The 23,489-nt window shown below is 41.9% G+C and overlaps 1 protein-coding gene across 5 annotated transcripts in view; it reads right to left on the bottom strand.

Moving 5' to 3' along the window:
* Positions 1–23,489, bottom strand: part of LOC130114167 (serine/threonine-protein kinase WNK1-like) — a 50,079-nt gene that overhangs the window by 7,787 nt on the left and 18,803 nt on the right. For 4 of the 5 annotated variants that reach the window (XM_056281954.1, XM_056281957.1, XM_056281956.1 and 1 more), the window contains exons 3-19: positions 10,609–10,781; positions 9,268–9,488; positions 7,462–7,619; positions 6,136–6,224; positions 5,813–6,032; positions 5,558–5,659; positions 5,051–5,456; positions 4,764–4,915; positions 4,459–4,539; positions 4,200–4,235; positions 2,563–2,691; positions 1,949–2,028; positions 1,711–1,873; positions 1,502–1,618; positions 1,230–1,343; positions 1,070–1,118; positions 821–964 (exon numbers count right to left, since the gene is read on the bottom strand). In XM_056281954.1, coding sequence (XP_056137929.1) covers positions 821–964; positions 1,070–1,118; positions 1,230–1,343; positions 1,502–1,618; positions 1,711–1,873; positions 1,949–2,028; positions 2,563–2,691; positions 4,200–4,235; positions 4,459–4,539; positions 4,764–4,915; positions 5,051–5,456; positions 5,558–5,659; positions 5,813–6,032; positions 6,136–6,224; positions 7,462–7,619; positions 9,268–9,488; positions 10,609–10,781 — 2,434 coding nt within the window. The remainder of the gene's footprint in view (positions 1–820; positions 965–1,069; positions 1,119–1,229; positions 1,344–1,501; positions 1,619–1,710; positions 1,874–1,948; positions 2,029–2,562; positions 2,692–4,199; positions 4,236–4,458; positions 4,540–4,763; positions 4,916–5,050; positions 5,457–5,557; positions 5,660–5,812; positions 6,033–6,135; positions 6,225–7,461; positions 7,620–9,267; positions 9,489–10,608; positions 10,782–23,489) is intronic. The other variant, XM_056281958.1, reaches the window with a different exon arrangement.

The following is a 23,489-nucleotide window of genomic DNA, read 5'->3' as shown; positions in this document are numbered from 1 at the left end:
GGGAAAATTATGTTTTAAAGCTCTTGTTTGTATAGAACAAAAACAAAAGAGTTGTCTGAGCAACAGACAATGGCCATATTGATCATTTTTAAACACTGAGGAAATAGTCAGTAGTCATTTTCAGTTAAAACTTAATAAAAAACATAAAGCTTAGTGCTTGCTTAATCTATTACCATGTCTTGTAATTCATTAAAATCTTTGCAGATAATTTTCCATTATATATTTCCAATTTAAGTATTCATCAGAAAGCATACATCGGTGGCTGGTGGCTCTAAGCAGTTATTTGAAATACAAACCTTTCACCTTTATTAACAAATGTGTGGCAGAGCCCAACCAGACAGACAACACTGAGACTGACTGCTTCTGATGTCCTTAGCATACTGCCCATTTACAGTAGCTTCTGGTTCTACATGGTACGTTTATTTTTGAATATTTCAAATATCAAATGTCTTAAATTGATTTCTCTCACACTAAAATAATATAAGTGGCTCTTAGCAGCTGCTGTGAGCACATTGATGTCACTACTTAATCTTTTCAACACTAGGTTTAAATGAGCTCTAGTTAGCATCAACATTAATTCAGTTAACTAGCTTTTTTTCTGTCGCTCCAGAACAAAACGGTTCCCTCATTCTGGAGTGCTCCATTGTTAGTCCAAAGCCACTCTAGCTTTTCATTCTTCCTTTGCAATATTTCACAATAGAACTGTCTAGAGAATGATGATGATGCAAAACGTAACGATACCTCACTGTTGCATACTACAGATATTAAAAGACATCTTTATGACACAATTGGGGGTTGTAAAATAGATGTTGTCTCTTACCTGGGGCAGGTTCGTCTCCAAAGGAGGTATTAGCAGAAGCGGGCCCAAAGAACTGCTCTCTGAGGCGAGACTCTGGTACAGGGCTGACAATGAACCTACGCCCTGCCGAGTGCACCACCTGGGCTGCAATGCTGGGAGAAATACCTGGTGAGAGATGTCAAAAATAAGGAGACAGATTAAGATGGAGGGAGATGAACCTGTATAGTGATAATAAAGTAGCTGAGTCTTTAGGTATGGGAGGCTGCTCACCTGGAGCCAGAACAGTGGACATCTCAGTTTGCTGCTGAAGATCACTCATCTATTGAGGAGAGAAATTTAAATGAGATCCTTGCATTCATGTAGTGGGTAACAGTAGAGACAAACTAGGAATTTATTGGGCTAGTAAAGTGCTATAGGGAGTAGAATATACCTGGGGGAAGCCTTCCTTCATACCCTCTCCTTTCTCATCAGCCATTTCTATGACTTCACGGACCTGCTCAATGAAGGACTCTCGCTCATTCTCCAGAATGAACTCACTGGCCACCTGATGGAGGAAGAGAACATGTTAACTACAGTAATATAACTAATGTTGAGACATTACGCTCTCAGTCAATAATTATAGTGGTGGGCGTTGATGTTGATTAAAGGTGCACTATGAGTTATGCGTTCCACTTATTGACAGTGACAGTGCTGTAGCATTACCATGATCTGTGCAATTTCCTCTGGATTATCACCATCAAGGTCAAATTTGAAGGTCACCATCTTCCTATTGTGCGTCTCCAGCTGGCACTCTGCCACTCTGTCTCCTATATTAGAAATCTGAGAGGGGGAAAAGTTCATGTTTCAAAAGTCTAACACAGTGCATAAGAGAAAAAAAAAAACAAAAAAAAAACAAAAACGGAGAAACTTACATTCAAAACATTGAGCTTGGCCTTGGCAGTCTTCTCATGGCGAGAGCGGCTACGCACAGACCGCCGCTGGTGGCGTTTAAGAGAGCGGCCCTCATGGCGTCCTCCTGATGTGGAATTCCCATCATTGCCATCACTAAGACCTGAGGCTGTATCTGACAAACAGCTGAAAGACAATGACCCATTAGAAAGCTATTCTGGTTTTGATGAAACTTGTTTTTTAGTAGAGGTAATCTCTTACCTTTCCACAGACGGTGGCACTAATGCAAAAGATCCTCCTGGCTGTTCTACTGGTGCTGACTGAGAAGCACTCACAGAGGCCTAAAATGCAGATGACACCCATCTAAATAAAAGCACTTTATTACTATGTAAAAGCAAAAAACACAATGACAGGGCCAATAGCAGTGTTTGACCATAGCAGGTTTGGGATGATTAGGACTTAGAGGTATTGAACATTTAAACATCACCACACCTGAACATGTAAACCAAATACTTCACTCCCTACCAAAACTCACACTTGCACAACACAAGTGTTTTTTTTCCCCTCTGGAGAGTGGAGAGTACCTGCAGAACAGAGAGGCATGTTGCCTGATACAGGAAGTATAGGTGCTCAGCGTTCATTGGAGGAGACAGGATAGGAGGGCTTTGCTCATTGGCCCAAGACTAATAGTCATGCAGGAAGAAGCAGCATGCAAAGGGAAGAGGTAGATGAACAAAGAAGATAGTCATGCTACTGAGTTGTGAGTCCCAAGCCAAAATGAAAAGGCTCAAGACAAAACTTGGAAAAGAAAAACTGAGAACCTGCTATTCCCTTAGCTTTAGGACCCATCTAGAAAAAGTAGGTGTGATACTAACCTGTAGTTGCTGAAGTCCAGGTTTGATATGTGGTTGAGAGGATTTCTGTGGAGCAGTGCCTTCTGGCTGTTGCAGCTGGGTAGGGACAGGCAGCGAGGATGGGGGCAACATCACCTGCTGTGTGGGCATCTAAAATGATGAGAGATAGGCAACAGCGAAGCAGCCAAAAAAAAAAAAAAAAAGACAAAATAATGAGCTAAGACGGAGACGGACAAAAAAGAATTTAGAGTCACATTGAAATTTAGATCACTCCATTTCACTTTGAGACTTCTGTCAAATCCTGTGAAGGTTTCCACTGGACCATCTCTAAAGCCCCAGTAACTTACCTGCTGGATAGCACAGATGCATAAATAAGACCAGTTACTAGTTTGTCAGTGTAGGTGTTACGGGATTGATCACTGAACACCCAGGGCCCCATCTTACATCCGGCACAAAGCGCAGCGCAAATGTCATTGCTAGTTTCCAACTGACACAGTTGTCATTTTCCCGCCTAGCGCCTACGTTGTTTAAATAGCAAATGTCCTTGCACCCATCTGTGCATCCATGGGGAGTTGGTCTTAAGATGAAGTGTGGTCAAGCGCATTGTTGGCACATTGCTATCTTGAGACAAGGCAAAGTGATTGTGCCGTTTACCAACAAAAACCTGGTCTAAAGTCAACGGCACATGCGCCTACATAGGCGGGCCCACAACGGGCATACACTCTGTTACACAGAGATGCACAGCAGTGCACAAACATGCAAAAGATTACAACTAAAAACATTACAGTGTGAAAGATTAGTATTGTGTACATCAAAATATTAAAAAATAAATGTCAAAATGGTCACAATATTTATCAGAATCAGCTAATCGTGACTGATGTTTTCTGTGAGTGGCAAGCTTTTGTTTTCCCCATCTCCCAACATCATTATACACTTTCGGCATTGTGCAGCTGTTCTGATGATGCCAGAGGACAAGGACACGCTGACCGCTAGCACCTCCCATGCCCGCTTCACCTCGGGGAGCTTTGCTGGATTCCTGCTGCTCCTGTACTTTCACTTCGCGCATGAGCAGATCTGTTTCCTCAGCAGAAAACTGTTCGCTTCTCCAGCTTGCCAAATCCACCATTTAAATAGCACTGCACCACGGTACAAGCACACCTGGCTTTTAAAGGGAATGGGAGATGACGCTCTGATTGGTTTAATTCACGTTCCAAAAAAAAAAAACAACCCACACCTATGATTAAGAGACTAAGTACAACCCCTTTATGCCTTACTTTGTGCCCAGATTATGTGCCGTTTAACTAGCGAAACTGGATTTGGACACGCCCTAAATGCACTTGCACCATGCGCAATAGATCCTTTAAAAAGGGCCCTTAATGTCAACTCTACAACTCATTGCAGAGAACATGACACCAGAGCTGTATGGGGCTTTATAGCCCCACACAGCTCTGGATACCACACATTTCATAGCTATGAAAGCCTGCCACAACTGAAACAACACTTAATGAACATCCACAAAACCTGCCCGAGTATCACTGTCTGACACGCAATGCTTCCTATTACACAGAAGATTTTGTGACATGTTTTAACGGTACAGAACATGTCATCAGAGAGAGGCAGTGGATGTAATAAGAGGCATAAGGGACATTTTTATCTACCTGGGGGGGAAGTGATGGTTGGTAGTAAACTCCGTACTATAAGAAACAAAACACAACAAGGGGTAAGAGAAGGAAAATTTGGGATAGCGAAAAGGAAAAACAACTTCAGGAAGTAAATTTTAGAAGATTACAGAGAACCAATGGTGATGGGTCCACCAGACTCGACCGCTTCCATGGAAGATTCCCAAGTAGACCCTATTAGCATACAGGACCATAGGAATTCAAGTAAAATTAAAATAGTGAAAAAGGTAAAATCTACCTGCTGAGGTGCCACTGGAATAGGCTGGTTGTTGGAAGGGACAACGGTGGTCTGCTGGACACCTTGGATCTGGGGCTGGACCTGATGAATCAGTTGCAAAAGAGGGAAAATAGAAGATGCCGAAATTAAGGACGTGAAAGGTTAAATGTCGGATAGAAGACTTCAACTAACTGGGGCTAAAATAAAAAATTAAGTGAGTAATGTAAAGTAATGTAAAAAAAAGAAAGAAAGGGAGAGGCGGTGTTCATCTGCTTCTTTTAAACAAGACAAAGACTCTAATTCCATTTATTATATTCATAACTCACCACTGGCATCTGTTGTTGTAACTGGTCAGTTGTTGTCTGAGAGTATGACATTGGGAGCTGAAGCTGCTGCTTGGGGAGTGAGTTGTATCCAAGTACAGGCTGAGGCTCAAGAGGGACGGAGGACGCTGGTGGTCGGTCTGCCATAACATTGGCTATATCAGTAGAGGTTTAGATGGAAGAGAGGGACAATTAAGTTGCAACTGCAATAAATTCGGATAATCAATGTAATCTATTCAAGCTTTCAGCAATACTAGCATGATAGACATGGAGTCATCTCTGATACACACCTGCCTCTGTGTGCTGTGGCTGCTGTTGATATTGGTCAACCTCAGGCTCTCCTGACTCTGGCTGAACTGGAGTAACACTCTGACCCTGTGCTGGAATCGAGACCTGTCCTGTGGACTGGAGAGCATAAGGGACCCCCTGTGCTGAAAGTGTCGTCTGGACAGATTGAGGAGTGTTGTAGTTTGTCGTCTGAAGGCTCTGCTGGGATGCAGGTTGAGGAGTCATCTGTTGAGTGGGTTGTTGGCTAGCCTGTGGTGGGACATATGAGGCAGGCTGTTGCACAGCTTGGGGGTTTGGCTGTGGCGCATCTGTGCTAGGTGGTTGGCCTGGTTGCTGTTGCTGCTGTGATGGTAGCAAGTGACCCTGCTGTTCTTCCTCTAGCTTCCTTTTCTCCTGCTCCTCTCGGACCTTTGATTCATTTAGTGATAAATGTAATATTGTTATTATCACCAGATTGTTGGAAAAAAGATGTAAACAAACATTCAGTATCAAAACATGAGCATACTGACCTGCTGCCTCTGTGTTCTTTTGCGACAGATAAGGGCAACCCTTTCTTTTATAGCTTTAGCCATAGTCTTATGGTCACCTTCACACACATAGCCAGACTCAACCTTGAGCACAGAAAGACACAACTTAAAATTTTGGGATGGCAATGGCAGAAAACAGTAGTGCCCTACTTTCTCTTTTTTTTTTTTTCCAATTGAAGCAATGTATACCAAACCATGTGAGAACTAAGAACCAGGAACTGCTGAAGCTGAATTTACCATTTCCTGAGCCACATCCTCTGGTACATCCTTGCTAAGGTCGAAAGAAAACTCGATCGCTTCGTTGTCTTTGTACTTTCCCTTGAGCTTCTTTACATCCTCAATTCTCAGCCACAGTTTGATAGCCCCCATCTCACCATCATCCTCCTCTGCCAGCTCCACACGCACCCCTGTCTCCTCCTGGAAGAAGGCATGGTTAAGAAGGTCCTTGATTGAGTACCTACGGAGAGGGAGACAGACAGTCAGTGAGTACATGGAAAAACATCTCGCTAACAAGAGTTAAAGAGACTGAACAAACAAGCATAACTGTATGGTATAAAGACCTTTCATCCTTGTTCTGGCGAATGCATCCCTCGATGATCTCCTTCACCTCAGGGAAAGCCACCTTGTCGAAGCTGCCTGGCTTCACCCCCTACAGGAAACACAGAACACTGAGTGAGAATGGCTCTCCCATTATTTTGAACTTTAATTTGGATAACCAGCTGTTACTTTTCAAAGTCCTTGCCGTCCCTGTCAGATGCTCTTTGCCATTATCATGAACTTAATCCTGTCTATCTCAGTAACTTTGATGAATGTGATAGTGTTAATCCAATATATGAAGTGGTAATATCCTCTTCTTACTGACAGCTTAAATCTTAAGCCTGCATTTAGAGGCAATTTTTATAAGGAATATATGACTACAGTCTCCTAGGTTAGTTTTAGAAATGTTATCCCTGCAAATGTCCATTCAAATATTATCAAAAAGAAGACGTTGCCTCTGGTTGGTGGCTTTCAAAGAATTTCAGCATGTGAAGTGGTGGGGAGAGGTGGGGGAGAGGAAGACATAGGACAATGGAGGGGGCCTAGTGTTGAGTGACTGAATAAGCCAATGGCAGCAGGAGACTGCCTGGCGCTACGGAAATATGGACTGACTAAGAGGAGTGATATTAATCAGCAGAAAGCAACAGCACATCTTCTCAAAGTGCACAACTTTATTCTGTTCGGTATACTATTCCTAATATCAATGTACAGGATTTAATATCGAGCAGTGAGGTGCAAAACACCATCCTTCCAATCTTATAGAAAGATCTTACATACGGGTATATTTTGTAGGCTAATTGTATGCATAAAGCTTCCTATTATGTTGTTTTTATTTGACTCAGCAAACTATGACTAATTGTGAGGATATGAATCGCAATAGGCCCACAGTGCATTTCAAGAGTGAGCCAATATGAGCTATATGAATTCAAAAGTTTATGGGTGTGTTCCTGACAGTTTCTGCACTTCTTGCATTGTGACAACGGTCAGTTGACATAAATCAAGAGGACAGAGCAAGAAAAACTGGATCAGGGACACACAGAGCGGGTTGGCAAGAGTCAACTTATTTTTGTCTTTTCTCTTACTGGTGGCTTTATCAGACGCCAAATGGTAGAAGCTACAAGAAAATACCTGAGCGACAGGAACTACGGCTGATAAAGCAGATAAGCAGAGGGTAATAAAGATGCATGGGGGTGTGTGGAAATAGTTAACCAAAAGAATTCTGACATGTGAATTGATAAGTATTCCAGATGAAGGACTCAAGCCTTCTCAGCAAATAGGAAGGGGTGGACGCAAGGAGAAAGGACAGCTGGTAGAGGAGGTCACATGGAGGATTGAAGGGGAAGACTTACGCTGGTAACTCTGCGGTAGATCTGTGCAGCATTCTGGCACTCTGAGTAAGGGTACTCTGAGGTGGCCATCTCCAGCATGCACATTCCAAAGGCATACACATCCACTGACTCGTCGTACTTCTCCTCATACATCTCAGGCGCCATGAACTCAGGGGTACCTTAAATCAAAACAACTATTCAGAACTCTCGAACTCCCTGACTGATTGAGTGGGCCTCTCTTAACCCACTGTCCCTCTGCCTCTCTGCCCCTGAAACCCATGACGAGGCTGAGGAAGAGAGACAAGATGAGGAGTGACCAGCCTGTTGCCGTCTCCTGGAGAGCAGAACCTGCGAGTCAGAGAGAGAGAGCGAGAGAGAGGGAGGAAGAGAGAATAGAAGGGAAGGAAAGTAAAAAAGGGAAAGAAACAAAAAGGGGGGAAGCTGGGCTCAGTTAGACTGCAGAGAAAGAGGCACATGTTTGTCTGTGTAAGGCCTTGACATTTAGCGACATAAGGTCTGTGTGAGGAAGCTGATGAACAGAGCACACTTTCTAGCCAAAATTAGTTTTATAGACAACCTTTCAGTATGAACTTTATAGAAGCACTTGAAAACACTAAAGCCAAACTGCAGTTTCAAATGTATGCCAGTGATCTGAAAATGAAATATGACTAGCTATGGAAGTAACTTGTGTCAAGACCTTACCTTACAACAACATCAAAACAAACCCGTTGTTTTACACTTACCTTGTGAAGTCTGGCTTACCATTTCCCCTTGCCCTGCAGAAGGGAAGTGTTACGGTGAAGGCTGAGAAAAGCAGATCCCATAGCTAGTTGTTGTGCTCAATAGATTGTGTCTGTACACCAGCTTCCATCAAATAAATACTAACTTTGCTCTCAATTTCAGGTCTTACACAGAGAAACCCAGTTATTAATTTGAATTGAATTGTTTTTGAAATGAGGTGTGTCACAGCACACTGGCAAACTTACCAGGCCCACAAAAAGTGCATACTTACTCAATGACCAGCAGTACCCTATTCATTCCATACAGCAGAATGGGGCACAGCTGAGGCTAGAGCCTACATTTTAAAAGAATACCCAAGAATATGAAAGATTTGTTAAAAAAAAAAAACAAAACAAAAAAAAGGTTGGAAGGCTGACAGAGAAAGAAAGAGAAGGGAATGGATAAGGAGAAAATCCTAGACAGCAACAGGATTATGTTGTCCTGAAATCTTTTAAGACATTAAGAGACAAACACTAGTAAAAAAAACAAAACAAAAAAAAACCTGTTGAGGAAAACCCACAAAAAGAGATGTTAAACATTATGGGCACCACTGGCAAACAGACCACATATTTCCAAACCACAGAGCAAAGACCAGTCTGAGACAGACGCAAAGGGCATACCTTTAGCCCTGACCAAGTTAGCCTGCAGGTATAATGCATGACATAAAGAAATATTATATTTAACAATAAAAAGTTTGTGGCTCTACTTACTTTCAGTAGGTGCCTGAAAAGAAAAGCTTTCCCTTTTTGGAGAAACAGACAACAGAAGGATTCTGTCACAGTGATCAAGCTTAACAGAGGTGTGGAAGTGTGAAGAAAGAGGCTTGTGGTTACAGGTCTAAGATGGCCACAAAATCTGGCCTCCATTTGAGCTGTGGTTTGAGAGAGAGCTGAAACACTGTGGTCTGTTTTTGAACCACACTGTCAGAACAATAAGTCAGAACAAAAAACATCAACGTTTCTTGATAAAGACATTGTAATAATGACCTTAGAAAGGCACTGCCCCATTACAAGGACAGAGGGGGTAGCAATAACTTTGGGGCCGTACCTATGACACTCTTTGCGAAGGACGCTCGCTTAAGTGTGGCCAGTCCCAGATCTCCTATCTTGACGGATCCTGTAGGGCCTGTGATGAAGATGTTGTCGCACTTAAGGTCCCTGTGGATGATGGGAGGACCACGAGTATGCAGGAAGTGAAGCCCCTTGAGGATTTGTCTGCACCAGCTCCGCAACACTTTAATCTTCATCACCTTGAATCGTTTCAGATATCTAGAAGAAGGGGACAGACAAGGCTCAAGGATTCTATCATCAAAACTACACAAGATCTGTATGTGTAAAACCCGAGTTGCTTTTCAGAGAGAAATTTGAGACTTAGTAAGGAAAACATATTGTTACAAGGTACACACAAATTCCCTCGTTTGATCCAAAGCCTGGCTGAATCATGTACTGACATCTCACACGATTCATATCAGCAGTGAGCCAAACATGAACACCTATGTCACGGCTTCTCAAAGTCAGTCGGCAAGTCAATCTGGACCCAGCCCATACCTCATGTTATGAATACAATACATTAGGAAGTGTAACAGTTTCTATTTTGTGTGTTGTTGATGCAGAGTTCACACATTAACATCACACCAGAAAATGTACTTTGGGGGTGATGCGGAGCTTTTATTGCATTTACAGTACAGTAATGTAACGAGTGTAGTTGTGGTCAACTCAAGTAACGCTATCTTCACTTCATCTGGTTTACGGTCTCTCCTCCGCTACGCTGTGTGTGTGTGTGTGCGCGCGTGTGGAGGCTGAGCCCTGTCTACGTTGAAATACACAGCAGAGAGGAGAGAAACTAATGTGACCATAAATGACACTAACGAGTAGCATACCGGTATGCGAGTTTCCGTTAGGGTTAGAGCCAATCAGAGGCAGAGTAGGGCGGGTCTTCATGGAAGAGTGTCTCCAGCTGGCAATCACGCCTTATGTGCCTAGGTTCAAGCAACTGATTGCAGGCAAACAATGCCATTTCTTCCTCTAGGCTCAAGTGTATTTTGATTATCCTGACTGTCTTGAACTTGAATGTATGTTGATTAAAGTTAAGTGAGTTTACTAAATGTTATTTTGTTATTGCCAATCGTTCCAAACCTCTGACCTTGAATAAAAATCAAATGCGGACCTTTGAGTAATAAGTTTGATAACCCCTGACCTATGTGTTTTTGCTGGCCTATTCTAAGCTTATCTGTGTCAAAGTAAGTATATTTGGCGGCCTAAACTGCAAACAGACATGAAAATAGCAACAACTTATTACTTTGTAATGATAATGGACATGAAGATAGGCTGATGGTAATGTTAGCGGATGTTGTATGTACGGTGTGTTGAGTATTTGTTAGACACTCACGTTTTAAGTGTGCCAGAAGTCATGAGTTCAGTGACCAGTACAATGCATTTCCTTCCTTTGGAGGGACCCTCCCAGGAGTCATAAAAACGGACAATGTTGGGATGCTGCAGTCCTTTCAACATGCCTGCCTCCTCCTTGAAGCGCTGGCGCTCCGACTTTGACAGCTTACGATCCTGCATGGGATGGACAGAAAACATCCAGCATTTTGCACGAAGGAAAGGGTACACCCAATACAGCATCATTTTGCTGTAGACAGTACATGCCAAGTGTCATATGCTTAACAATTTTGAGTTATAAACACAAAATTAAGTTGTAGTTATTTCCACTGACTTAAGGTTAGAGGTCAGAAAAACAGTCACTTAATGAAGGGTTTAACTGATGTTTGCGGTTACCCATAGTTCTGTCATTTACTATTTGAATGTGTTCATTGATAACAAGGGGCAAGTTGCTATTTTTATCTACAAACGTCTTTGATGCAGAGTTGTGGATAGAACATTGGGATATATCCAACTTACTCAACTAGTTTAACTGACCGGACAGTAAAACATACTAAATCTGCTCAGTGCAAACATATAGGCTGAATGAGCACAGACTTAGCTGCACATTACAGTTAAGGGTGCAACAAGGGCTATGGCTCCAGTTTTCTCTGCCACAGGCCTGTGAAATGACAGGAATGTGTGTAAGATTTGGCCTATTTTTCAACAAAACTGAAGATAGAGCCACAGCATGACCAACATGGAGCGTGACTAGTACAGACTATATGAGAAAAAAATAAATCAATCAGGCTTTCCAAGATTTACTCTGCCATAGAAAATATAACAGCGACTTTACAATCCAACACACACCATTACTAATGTGAGGCTTAGGTTGAGTCAGCTACAAAAAACTATTGCATTATTGTTAACAAGTCCACCAAGCCCCATAATCTGTCTACACAGCTTTTGGTTTCTGGTAATAGTCAACAAGTGCCTAGCAACTTAACAGTTGGACAGTGAATCACACTGAAATCCATGTCAACCTGATAGCAATGTTTGTCTGCAGGGATCTGTCACTCAAACTGGCCAGCACAAAAATAACCAATGGCAATAGCACCTGCTGGCTGTTAGTCTATGAATTGAGAAAAAAAGTTGGGGTCATTGTGCGCTGTCCACAACTTTTCTACTCCTCTCAAGTGGCCTGCGCAGTTGCTGGCGTGACCTACATTTGCACCAGTCAGTCAAGCCCAGTGAAAAAACCCTGAGCCAACCATAGCAGCATGGGCCAAATGAAAACCTCCCTTTCACCAAAGATCTGGGGACGGGCCAAGTTATACCGGAAACACAACACATCATGAACTGGGAGCAAGAAAGAGTAAGAAGTATCACTTGTAGGAAGAAAAGTAAGATAACAAAGAAGCTTAACTGCAGGTTTAGCTGGATTATTCTGAGGATCAGTTATTAATGTTTGCATTCAAAAGCACAAGTGAGATACATGGAGACATTTTTGGGTAAATGACACATAATAGGGGAGCAATATAAGTGACCACAAGGTAAGGGGTCACTTGAGGATAAAGCACACTTCAATGTGCACTTTGACCAACTGACCTACTTTTCAGAGCATGTATCTAACAGGCTAGTGGTTTCTCTGCCTTTTATCATTCTGCATACCATGTGGAAATGGTAATGCAAAACATCCGTGGCAGCATTCAGTCACAAGCCCTGAAGAAGGAGGGGGAGGGGATACTGGTCACGTGTGTGCATACATTTGTACGGTAGCCCCACCCAAATGCTAAACTGCCACCAGGCTGCTTTCTTGCAGCCTATTAGATTCAAACAAACCTCTTGCTTTAACATACTGGGCACTTCACAATCTGTCACAATCCAAGGCTTTTAAAAATCAGGAATAAATCCCATCGAGTGGATTAGTAGGCAGTATTATCTAGGGGCCTTGGTTCCCGAAAGAAAAAATCCCATTCATTTTCCCATACAAAATGTCATGTGACTGGCTGTTCGAGCATTTTTAACAGTTGGATGGTCTTGAAACTCTCCCAGTTGAAGGAATCATCAGTACAAAAAATTAGCAAATGCACTGAAAAAATTCTGGGTCCTTGTAACAGATAACAGATGTCAAGAGTGTCTGGCTGGGAGAGCTGGCGTTGGATCGGCTGAGGGAGCCTGGTCTGCTGTGTCCGGTGGGCCCAGGGACCATGGCCCTGCCTGGAGCTGCACCCAAAGAGGAAGCACTCAGGGTGGGCGGTGCGCCCTCGACAGCGGGGCAGGCTAAGCTAACTGCTAGCCCATGCAGACCAGCAGTTACGACAGTCATCCTGGCTGGTGTTTGCTCTCTGGACGGTGATTTTTTTGGACTGTGTTGCACTGAGTGGACTGTGTTGTTAACTGTTTGTGTGCTGTTGTTTTTGTTTTTTGCTTTGTTCTCGCTGTTTTTGTATGTTGTTGGTGATGTCGTTTTCGGAAGTTTTGGATGTGTGTTTCTATCTTTTGTGTCACACTGCTGTGGGCTGGGTGAAACAAAACAAAATTTCGTTTCTTTTGTGTACACAAGTACACGAAAGAAACAACAATACATTGTTCCTGATTCCTGATAAGTCAATAAGTCCTACTGTGCACTGCGTTTAAGAAACCTATAATCAGGAGTGTAAAATTCTGCTGCTCATGCCGGTGAAGCCAGTCAAGTGCATCCATGTGTATTCTACTGCTTTCCTTCAACTTATTCTGTGAAAAAGTGGTGGGTTCTCTACAGTAATGGCCGTTGACACTCATGGGTACTGTAGTTTTTGACATACCCAACCGATTAAAAAAAATATGACTTCTTAGAAACAAAAGTGAAACTTTTGTAACCGATGGCCATGAAATAACTATTGTATCACTTAATTATACAGGAGACTCCCGTGTTTCTGTGTTGAGTATTACTGCAGTAATCATCCATCCATCCATCCATTAGTCGCTTATCCCAATCGGGGTCGCGGGATGCTGGAGCCTATCCCAGCAGCCATTGGGCGGCAGGCGAGGAGACACCCTGGACAGGTCGCCAGAAAGTAAAATTACCAACAGCTGGATTGAACAGGAAAAACTCTTCTGGGAACCAGCGGCTCCGCCCACTTCTCCACTCTTGCTACCAAGCCCCAGGATGGCTGTCTTGTAGAATAACATAAATGTGCTTCATGATGACAAAATTAAAAATGAACAAAATAATTACTTTAGGGGCATGTCAACATAGAGAAATCTTTCTCACTTAATACAAATCATGCCCAACTTAGAACAATTATATTTTTAATTGCGGGCAGGTTCCCACAATTAGCAAAAATTACAGTGTTAGCAAAAATCCTCAAATTGTACACAAAGATTCGGGCATCGGGGGGCCTAGCGGTCTATTTCGTTGCCTACCAACATGACGATCGCCGGTTCAAATCCCTGTGTTACCTCCGGCTTGGTTGGGCGTCCCTACAGATACAATTGGCCGTGTCTGTGGGTGGGAAGCCAGATGTGGGTATGTGTCCTAGTCGCTGCACTAGCGCCTCCTCTGGTCATTCAGGGCACCTGTTCAGGAGAGGAACTGGGGGAATAGTGTGATCCTCCCATGCGCTACGTCTCCCTGGCGAAACTCCTCACTGTCAGGTGAAAAGAAGCGGCTGGCAACTCCACATGTGTTGGAGGAGGCATGTGGTAGTCTGCAGCCCTCCCCGGATCAGCAGAGGGGGTGGAGCAACGACCAGGACGCACTGGAAAATAGGGTAATTGGCCAAGCACAATTGAGGGGAAAAAGCCAAAAAAAATGTTGTACACAAAAATTAAAATTGAAGCAGTTTATTTTTAGAAAATGTAAGTACATATACTTTTCCCAGCAGCCTGTCTTAGTGACTGCACATCTTGAACTGGCTATGAGCATCACATTGTACATTTTGGCTTCTAACAAAAACAGAATTAAAGGCCAGCTTGGTTAAGAGACTCCACCCACCCACCTATGTACAAAATAAGTGACTTTTAATATCTAATATGCCCCTTTTCCTTCAGACTGAAGATGTCACTTATTGGATGATGAAACGTATCCGTCAATAAACGTTGTATCCAGATGAACTGATTCAACCTTCTTTGACTTTTCCACCAAAACTAGCATGTAATAGCAGGTTTTTTAAACATGCTACAACACACTAGTGTAATAGCATGTTTAAAAATCTACATGGGTTTAGTATGCTTTTGTTTTTGTTTTTCTAGTGTGTCACGTTTGATATCATGAACACGCCAGTGTCATAGATGTTGTGACGAAAAGTGATCGTCTGCCAAGAACTGATTGCCGTTGGCAAACTATCAGTTTATGTATTTCAAGTTATTTTGAGGCAGAAACAATACTTCAGTCACAAGATAAGAGCTGCAATCACTTTTTGGCAAGTGGAAACCATGGATGGCAATCAGTTGTTGGCAGAGGATCACTTTTTGGCATGGCAAAAATTAGCGTGTTTACCCAGGTGTCATGTTTCCATCACTGCCGATTGGAGTTGGGGCCGATAAATAGCCGTGACAACTGCAGAATCATTTGTCCAAGACTGAATGCCAATTTTAACCATTCCCACTACAGACAAAAGCCACATGTTCAGGTGTCAGTGGATTTTTTTGTCCAGTAGGAAAGGGGCATAAGCCAATAAACCAAACTGGTAATGGATCATAACACAAACGTAAAGCTGTCTGTGGCACATTTTTGAGGCTTGCGACATTTAAAACATTTATTTATCCTCCTGCATGATTGTACTGGTGACTGGGTAAAGGTATTCTCTCTGATGCCAGAGTTTGTGACTGGATTAGCTTGATAATGTGAATTCATGAATAGCAAATGAATGAATGAATGAATGAAGAATGAAAAACTATGGAGGTAGACCCTGTCAAATGGAAAACAACAGTATCAAGCACACATAAGAAGGCACTATAGAGACAGCCTTCAACGTTGCTGTTGGAGAAAAACTGCTGAATGATGTCTGTTGACTGCTCAGATGTGGTAGTTATGGAGTCTGTAGCTAAGGTGGACACATTTGCACTAGACAAATTAGCTCCAATGTCACCACAACAGACAAGCTAGCAACAGGTTCAACATATGACTCAATGGCCACAGTGTTTTCTTGAGTACAAGCATAGCGCTTGTGCTTTTCAGATTTCAGGAGAATCTAGGGCTTTAAAACCCAATTGTCCCCAATTTCAATGTTGTGTGACAAAGTTCACATTGTGCCTCGTAACGACTGGGTTGTTTTAAGCCACCCACGATATTTGTCATCCTCCAAGTAGGGCTGTGTGATATGACCAAAATCTCATATCCTGATATAGGTCATTTGATATCCCGATACCGATACATATCACAATATAGCACGTTTTCTGTAAATTCAATGAATAAATAGTTTCTGGTCCATGCCCCCTCAGTAGGGGTGGGTGGATCAATACCAAAGTATACTCCGATCCTGAGGGTTAGGTTTTGAGAATCAATCCTCATACTTAAAAAATTGATACCAGGTACTGTATTTAATAAATACAATTTAAAAAATTGATACCAGGTAATGTATTTAATGCAGCTGATGAGTGCGCGACGCATGAAACAGGCCTGTACTGCAACGTATTAAAACTTTTTTTCCTGCATCTGTATTTATATATATATATATATATATATATACATACATACACACACACACACACACACACACACACACACACACATAACTTTGTTAAAAGATACACTAAACGGTAGGGAAAGTGCTCGACACATAAGGAGCAAAATAATCCAGTGAGTCAAGTAAATTCTTTATGAGACAGTACAAGCCTGTTTCATGCCATAAGCATCATGAGCTGTCAGTAAAGCTAATGGAGGACAGAACATACCATCTACTGCCTCGTCATGCACATCACGTGCACAAAGTCCAATGGGGAAGGGAGAGGTGTAACATTCAAAAATTCAAAAACACGTGATCACTAATGGGCCAATGGGGGGGGGATTTGTCTATTGTCATGATTTATTTGTAATTGCAAAATAGGTGCTTATATCTATGTCTGCAACTGTTGGCCAATTCATTCCTGTTATTCAGTGTGGACATTTCTGGTTTGTAGATGATAAAATATTTGTCAGTTAGACATAGATTACACATTTTACTGCTGGTTGAATATTTTCTGTTCTTTGACAGGATTTTCCAGGTGGTTGAATAATTAATGTTTCTGTCCGCCAATGACCAAATATAAGGACTTAAAGATGTGACATTCTTTAAATGATTGTTTCTAAAGCTGCACATGCATCAAACCTCTTTTTGAATGTTCCCTCTGTCAGACTGACTTATGTCTCTATTTTGCCGTTGTCATCTCTTGTCACCGTAGCTTGGTAGATAACTCCCTTCATCTGGCATTTTCCTTCGAGGGGGCATGACTCGTTCACATGGCAGTTGCAGTTGGGAGTGTCCAGTTGTGATGGTGTCATTGATTTGTTGATGAGTCTTGTGTTGTGAGACGATATAATGTTTTGAATGTTAGGCATGCAGCTGTAACTAATTTTGATTAGTTACATCGTTACCAATGTTTGTGTATATATACATATTTTTTTACTTTCTTTTTTTAAAAATTTCTTTTAATTGTAGTTTAGGACAGAGACTACTTTTCCGTCTGCCTTCTTGCTCTGCTCCCCATCGTTTATAGAAAGGCAGTGCCAAGGCACCGCACGCAGAGAAACAGATGCTGCCTGCTGCCACAGCGAGCCAGTTAGCAGAGAAGTCTGATCTTTGATAGTTAAGACTACTAATGCCAAGGCTTTCAGATATAACTTTGTGGTGTCTGTTTTTAGCAATTTTCATTCCAGAAATCACAAATATTTCCTGCCTTTCTGTACACAAGAAGGATACCCTTTTAAAGTATTGGTATACTACTGTTAGTATTACTTGGTATTGGGATTGAAAAGAAAATCGGTGGTATTGCCCATCCATACCCCCCAGAATGTGAACATGTGTGTGTGTGTTGTGTGTGTGTGTGTGTGTGTGTGTGTGTGTGTGCAGGGGCAGCCTCGCCCTCACTGAACCACAGACAGCAGAGTAGCGTGACCATAAATGAGAGCAAAACGCAGTAGAAACTCTCACACTGAGCTGAAATGAATGCACATAAATTGGGTAAATAAATAAACAAACAGTCTACTGCGTTTTGCTGTCATTTATGGTCGCGTTAGTTATTTATTTCCTCTCCTCTCTCTTTCACCACAGGCGGGGCTCAGCCCCTCCACACACGCAGCTCAGTGGAGTGGAGAAGAGACAGACGGTGGTGGAGTGTTGACAACAACTACACTAGTTACGTTACTGTAACTGCAATAAAAGCTTCGCAAGTAAAAAGCCAATAAGAGTCCATGCAAAAATTGGAAGGACTCCGAATGATGAAAAATATTGCCATAAAGTGTGACTTGCGACACCATGAAATAAACGATAGAGCATAATATGAAATGAAAAGACATTTTCTATCATCATGCGATATATATCGTCATATCCCACAGCCCTACCTCCAACCATTTCAGACTGAATTTATATTTACCCATTTTCCTTTTTCGTGCTGCCTCATCTGTCACCCGCTAGCTACTGCCCCCCAGTCCCACTGCCCCTGGTGGTCAGCATATGCTATTTAGCGCAAATGTGTTGTACATTGCTTGCGACAATTGTCGGACAGTTGTGGAATATAAAATAAAACAAGACCAAACATAAAAACTGAACAAAAATAGATAAACACTCATCTGTTCTTCCCCAGAATAAAATTCAATGCCTCCCCTTTCTAAATTTCCAGACATTTAAAAACATTTTTAGACCTTGAAATAAAAAAAAAGAAATTCAAGACATTTGAAGACTTAAGGATCTGCAGAGACCCTGAACATCTTTGAATTTTCTGTTGAAATAAAAAAAGAGGCGGCATTGATTTAATTAACTGAAACTAACTCTGGCCATAAGTTACATTTAAGAAACGATAACTGTAACTAGTATATTGGTCAGTTCCTGTTACTTTGGCTTTAGTCAATTCTGTGAAAGTCTACAGATTATTGAGGGGGAAACATCTTTTCACTTGCCCCTCTTAAGCGTGAGGTCAGAATGTAGAGTCAGCAGCAGAGCTGCAGCCCTTGAATGGATGGTGAGTAACTGTCCCGCTTAAGGAGGACACGTCAGCTACAAAGATGTTTGGACAAAATATGACTTGGAAATTGTGGAAACAAATTATACATTTTGGCAAGATCTGTGGCCTGATTAGCCGCAGTAAACCCCTGCCATATCACAGTTCTTATGTGGCGGTTACTGCTAACTGACTCCATGCTCTAACCCTGGGGAGGGGAGGGAAGAAGGACAAGGAGGAGAAGGAGGAGGAGTTAACATCATGAGTCAGAGTAAAGTAGAACACATGCATTCTGCCAACATTTCACTTGCATGACTTCAACGAGCTCTCCTTCCTTTTAATCTCCTCATAAACCATGACCCAACCACCACCTGTAAGAATGAAACTATTTCAGCCAATGAATTCACTCGTCGTATCGTGGATCAGATTAGAGTTCAGTAAGCACACAGCACCCAAATGCCATCGTCAGACTCACGTGAAGGGCCTTATCTCAAAGCCCGCAACTCTGGACAAGAAAATACTCACGTGTGTATACGCCTATGCAGACACATGTGACAGAAAGAAGGAAAAAAAAAAAACAGATTTTAAGATCTTTTTTCCCTCTTAGGATAGTGTACCATGCCCATTTTCCCCCCACAGCGATCACTCCGGGAGAGCCAGGGTTGCCAAACAAGAAACCTATTTGTTAATCGCTCCATTTACCAATCTTGTGGATTTTCATTTGTTTCAATACATATAGGCCTGGGCATCATTAAGATTTTAACAGTACTACTGGTACTACTCTTACCTATATTGCTTATCAATCCGGTACTTTAACAGTACTCTTATCAGTTCGTTTTGTTTTCAAGAGAAAAAAATGTGAATTAAGAACAGAATTAACATTGCTTTATTTTCTCATGTCTGGACAGAGCATTACTTTGAATGAATCACCAACCCATGTTTGTATAATTTCGTTAACTCCGTGTGGGCTGTTAGCTGCTAGCATACATAACATACCTGAAGTGGATGGGGCAACAAGAGATGAACTACGAGCTAGGCAGTTGAAAACCGTACATTTCTCCACCTGTATTTGATGCACTTCCGCTAGATGTTTCGAAAGATTGCTTGTGTTTCTGCCCTGACATGCAAAAGACTTGTTGCACTTGTGGTGACGAGCATCGTAAGCATCCACTCTACTGACGTATAACCTGACTTCTGACCTTTTAGTTCTCTCTCCGCCATTGTCACTAAGAGCAGGCTCTGTGTGGTGTGTGTGTGTGTGTGTGTGTGTGTGTGTGTGTGTGCACGCGTTCATGCGTGCGTGTATCTGAGAGAAGCAAAAAGATGGCCCCGCCCCTTGACAGGCTCTGAGAAAGATCTCTCTTCTGGACTGGAGAATAGTGAAATGCATCATAGATGCATGTCTGAATCTGACAGCAAGTTAGAAACAGAGTTGGTCGGATAAAAGGTGCAAGATAACATTTATGGAGCGTAAATACACAGTACATTTATTTAATTTCACCAATACCAATAGCAGAATCATTAACATCGGAGCTTGTCAATACTACGGTTTTAATAATTTAGCACCGGTGCCCGCTTAATACCGGGTTTTGGTACCAACTCCTAAAAAAGTATAAAGGGCACTGATCCCAACCCACCAGTGCCAGAAACTGACAACTTAAAGCAAAATAAACTATCAGTTCCTTCCAACTGTCACTTGAAAGAGTTAACTTGCCTTCGACAGGATCTATCGCTATGTCCTGACCCTACTATCATACAGCTTGGCCTTGCAGTCTCTGCTGCAGCCATAAATCCTGAGAAAACAGGTCTAATACATATGTCACCGAGTAAGCAACTGCATCAAGGAGAACCATAAAGCCAGAAATAATACCTGTCAGCAGTACTCAAGTCATCCACTAAAGACCAAGTGCCATGGCCCCCTAAAATTCGCTTTTCCCCTTTAATTTCCTTTTCTTTACATGAGAAGTCAAAGACTTTCAGGCACCTGAGTGGCTCAGCTGGTAGAGCACTACATCAGAATTTCGTGGTCCCTAGTACGAGTCCAGTTCCGGACCGTTGTCGTAAGTTAACCCCTAATCTCTCCCTGTTTCCAGTCACTCTAAACAATCATACCAATAAATGCTAAAATGCCCAAAAAAAATCAAATTTAAAAAGGGAAATGGAAGACTAGGTGGTTGCCACCATCACATGGTGATGATGGTTGCCACCTGGACGCTACTTGGCATCCTCCTCAACACTTTTTTTATGTATCTTATAAATCCCTAATTATTCTGCTATCCTCTTTCAATGTTGTTTTATTCTGTACACACATCATCCACTGCGCATCTGTCCATCTTGGGAGAGAGATCTCTCTGTTGCTCTCCCTGAGGTTTCTTCCCATTTTTTCTCCCTGTTAAAGGGTTTTTTTAGGGAGTTGTTCCTTATCCGATGTGAGGGTCTAAGGACAGGATGTTGTGTTGCCATAAAGCCCCCTAAGGCAAATTTGTAATTTGTGATATTGGGCTATATAAATAACAAAATTCTGGGAATTTTTAATTAAACCCAGTCCAACCTAAATTCATGGTTAAAGAAATAAGGGAAATGAGGCCATTTCAAACTTGTGCCAACATCGTCTAAATTCCATTTTGAGGGTGGGGCAATATAGGTTTGAGAGCTGCAAATCCAGACTGGCAGTCATTGAGAAGGCAGCCACGACTGCAGATGAGTCAGAGCAGTTATGTGACAGTGTGAGTGAGTCAGCTCAATAAATAGTTCTGTTTCCACGAGTCCCTTTGCAATAGAGATCATATCCTGGGGCTATCAAGGTACATTGCCCTTTAGGATCCTCTCTGTGACAGATTGAGAAAAAGAAATTATGCGTATACAACAAAAAACAGGATGAAATATAAGACTATGCGTGTCAAGTAACTCATGAGAATGAGTGAGTCTGAAATATGTTGAATATTTTCTGGAGACTGAACAACGAAACTGCATTGCTGAACAAAGCCCAAATGCTTTTGGATTTCTAATCTGATCTCCAGAGTCAGCACATGCGCTGTGTGGAAAGTTAATTTAGTCAAAGACCAATATTAAGGGCAAAAGCCATAATAGTGCAGTCTTTCATTTCTAACAGCAATTCCTGGCTTTTCTTCAATTGTGAAAAAAGCCATCATGGCGGAACATGGTTTTTGGATAAAAGCTAGTGTTCATGGGAGCTCTCAAGTCTGACAACTTGATCTAAAGAACCTAATAGGCCATAAAATCTTCATCCATTGTGCACTGTGAATCCCTAGTACCAGTAAACTTCAGTATGGTCAACATGGAGGAGAACATACTGCTACCAGGCAGAGGCGATCATAAATAACTCATTGAACCTAAAAATAACCTGAGCGAGAAAGGCCTGTGATTATGCTGAAGGCTGGCTCTGTCAGGTCCATGCTCTGAGATGACAGTGAGGGCCAAATGGTGCCCCCTGGATAACACTAGTTGGCATCTGGGTCACGGCTGCTAGGTTTGAGAGCCAGAAGAGCATGTTAGGCTAGCCCCCTGAATCAGTAACAGTTTTCCTGTAAAATCTCCCATAAACGCTGGTTTGACAACACTACTTCCAATGTCCAATTCTGCCTTTTTAAGATAAATGCCATTTTCTATATAGCCTATTTGGATGGATTAAATGTAAATGACACAAAGTCACAACCTTTTAGGTAATTCATTCTAAACCAGGGTGAAATCCAGCCATTCTTATCAGACACATCATTGGTTGATGGTCAGATGTTTGAGGCTGCCAATAAACATAACCACAGATGTCAGCAGTTCATTGGAATATTGTCTTAAAACAGGATGTCAACTGAGATAAAAATAGAGTCATCTCACACCACCTGGCCAACAGAATGTCGGCACTATCTGCTTTGATTAATGTGTAGGAAAACTCACACATACTTGTTAACCCATGTGTATGTGTGTGTAGTGTACAATGCACATATGGTCCCTCTGCACTGCAGCTTCTTTTGGTTTTGGCAACCACTGATGCTGAACAAAGATTGCATCTCACCATGCAAGCACTAAGAGCAACGCACAACATTTGACCAGTTCATAAGTTAAGAATAAGAATAGTTTCTGGTAACAAAGAAATTAATGGGAGACTGCTTATGCATCAAGTTATGGTAGAAAGAAGCTCATGCCAGCAATGAAATCAGTTCACTTAGCAACAGGTAAGAAACTGTCAAGTTTAAGTTTAGATGAAGCCATGCCTTTGGAAAATTTGCTACTGCATTTCAAATTTCAAACCGGTCACTTTCATTCAAAATAATCTTTGCATTGAGAAGAAATAAAAATGTATCAGACTCAGATTATGACAACAGAGTTGCCAAACAGGCTTTTTAACAGTAAAACCAAAAAAAAAAGAAAGAGGTAATCCCCGCCAGTGGCTTATCTGGTTTAAAGAGTAATAAGGGTCGACCGATACCGGTTTTTCAGGGCCGATACCGATACCGATTATCAGCAATCAAGGAGGCCAATAACAGATATTCGGAACCAAAATATATTTGCAGTAAAAATTAAAATCTTGCTGCCAAAATTTGGAATAACACAAACTCCAACACAGAATTTCGTTGAATTGCCTTTAAGCTTATGTTGAATTAAAAGAGAACTTCTCATTATGTCTTAAAACAAAAAGTGCCGGGAGCTCCCAGCAGCAACATTGTAGTCTATCCGTTTCTTTACTAGTCAGTTGGCTACATTATGCATCAACAAATCAACCTGACGTTTGCCATCGCATTCAAGTTAGCTCTATGAGACTCAACACTG

This window comes from Lampris incognitus, chromosome 6 (genome assembly GCF_029633865.1).
Source record: "Lampris incognitus isolate fLamInc1 chromosome 6, fLamInc1.hap2, whole genome shotgun sequence".
Taxonomy (NCBI): domain Eukaryota; kingdom Metazoa; phylum Chordata; class Actinopteri; order Lampriformes; family Lampridae; genus Lampris; species Lampris incognitus.
This window is presented reverse-complemented; position numbering and strand designations above follow the sequence as displayed.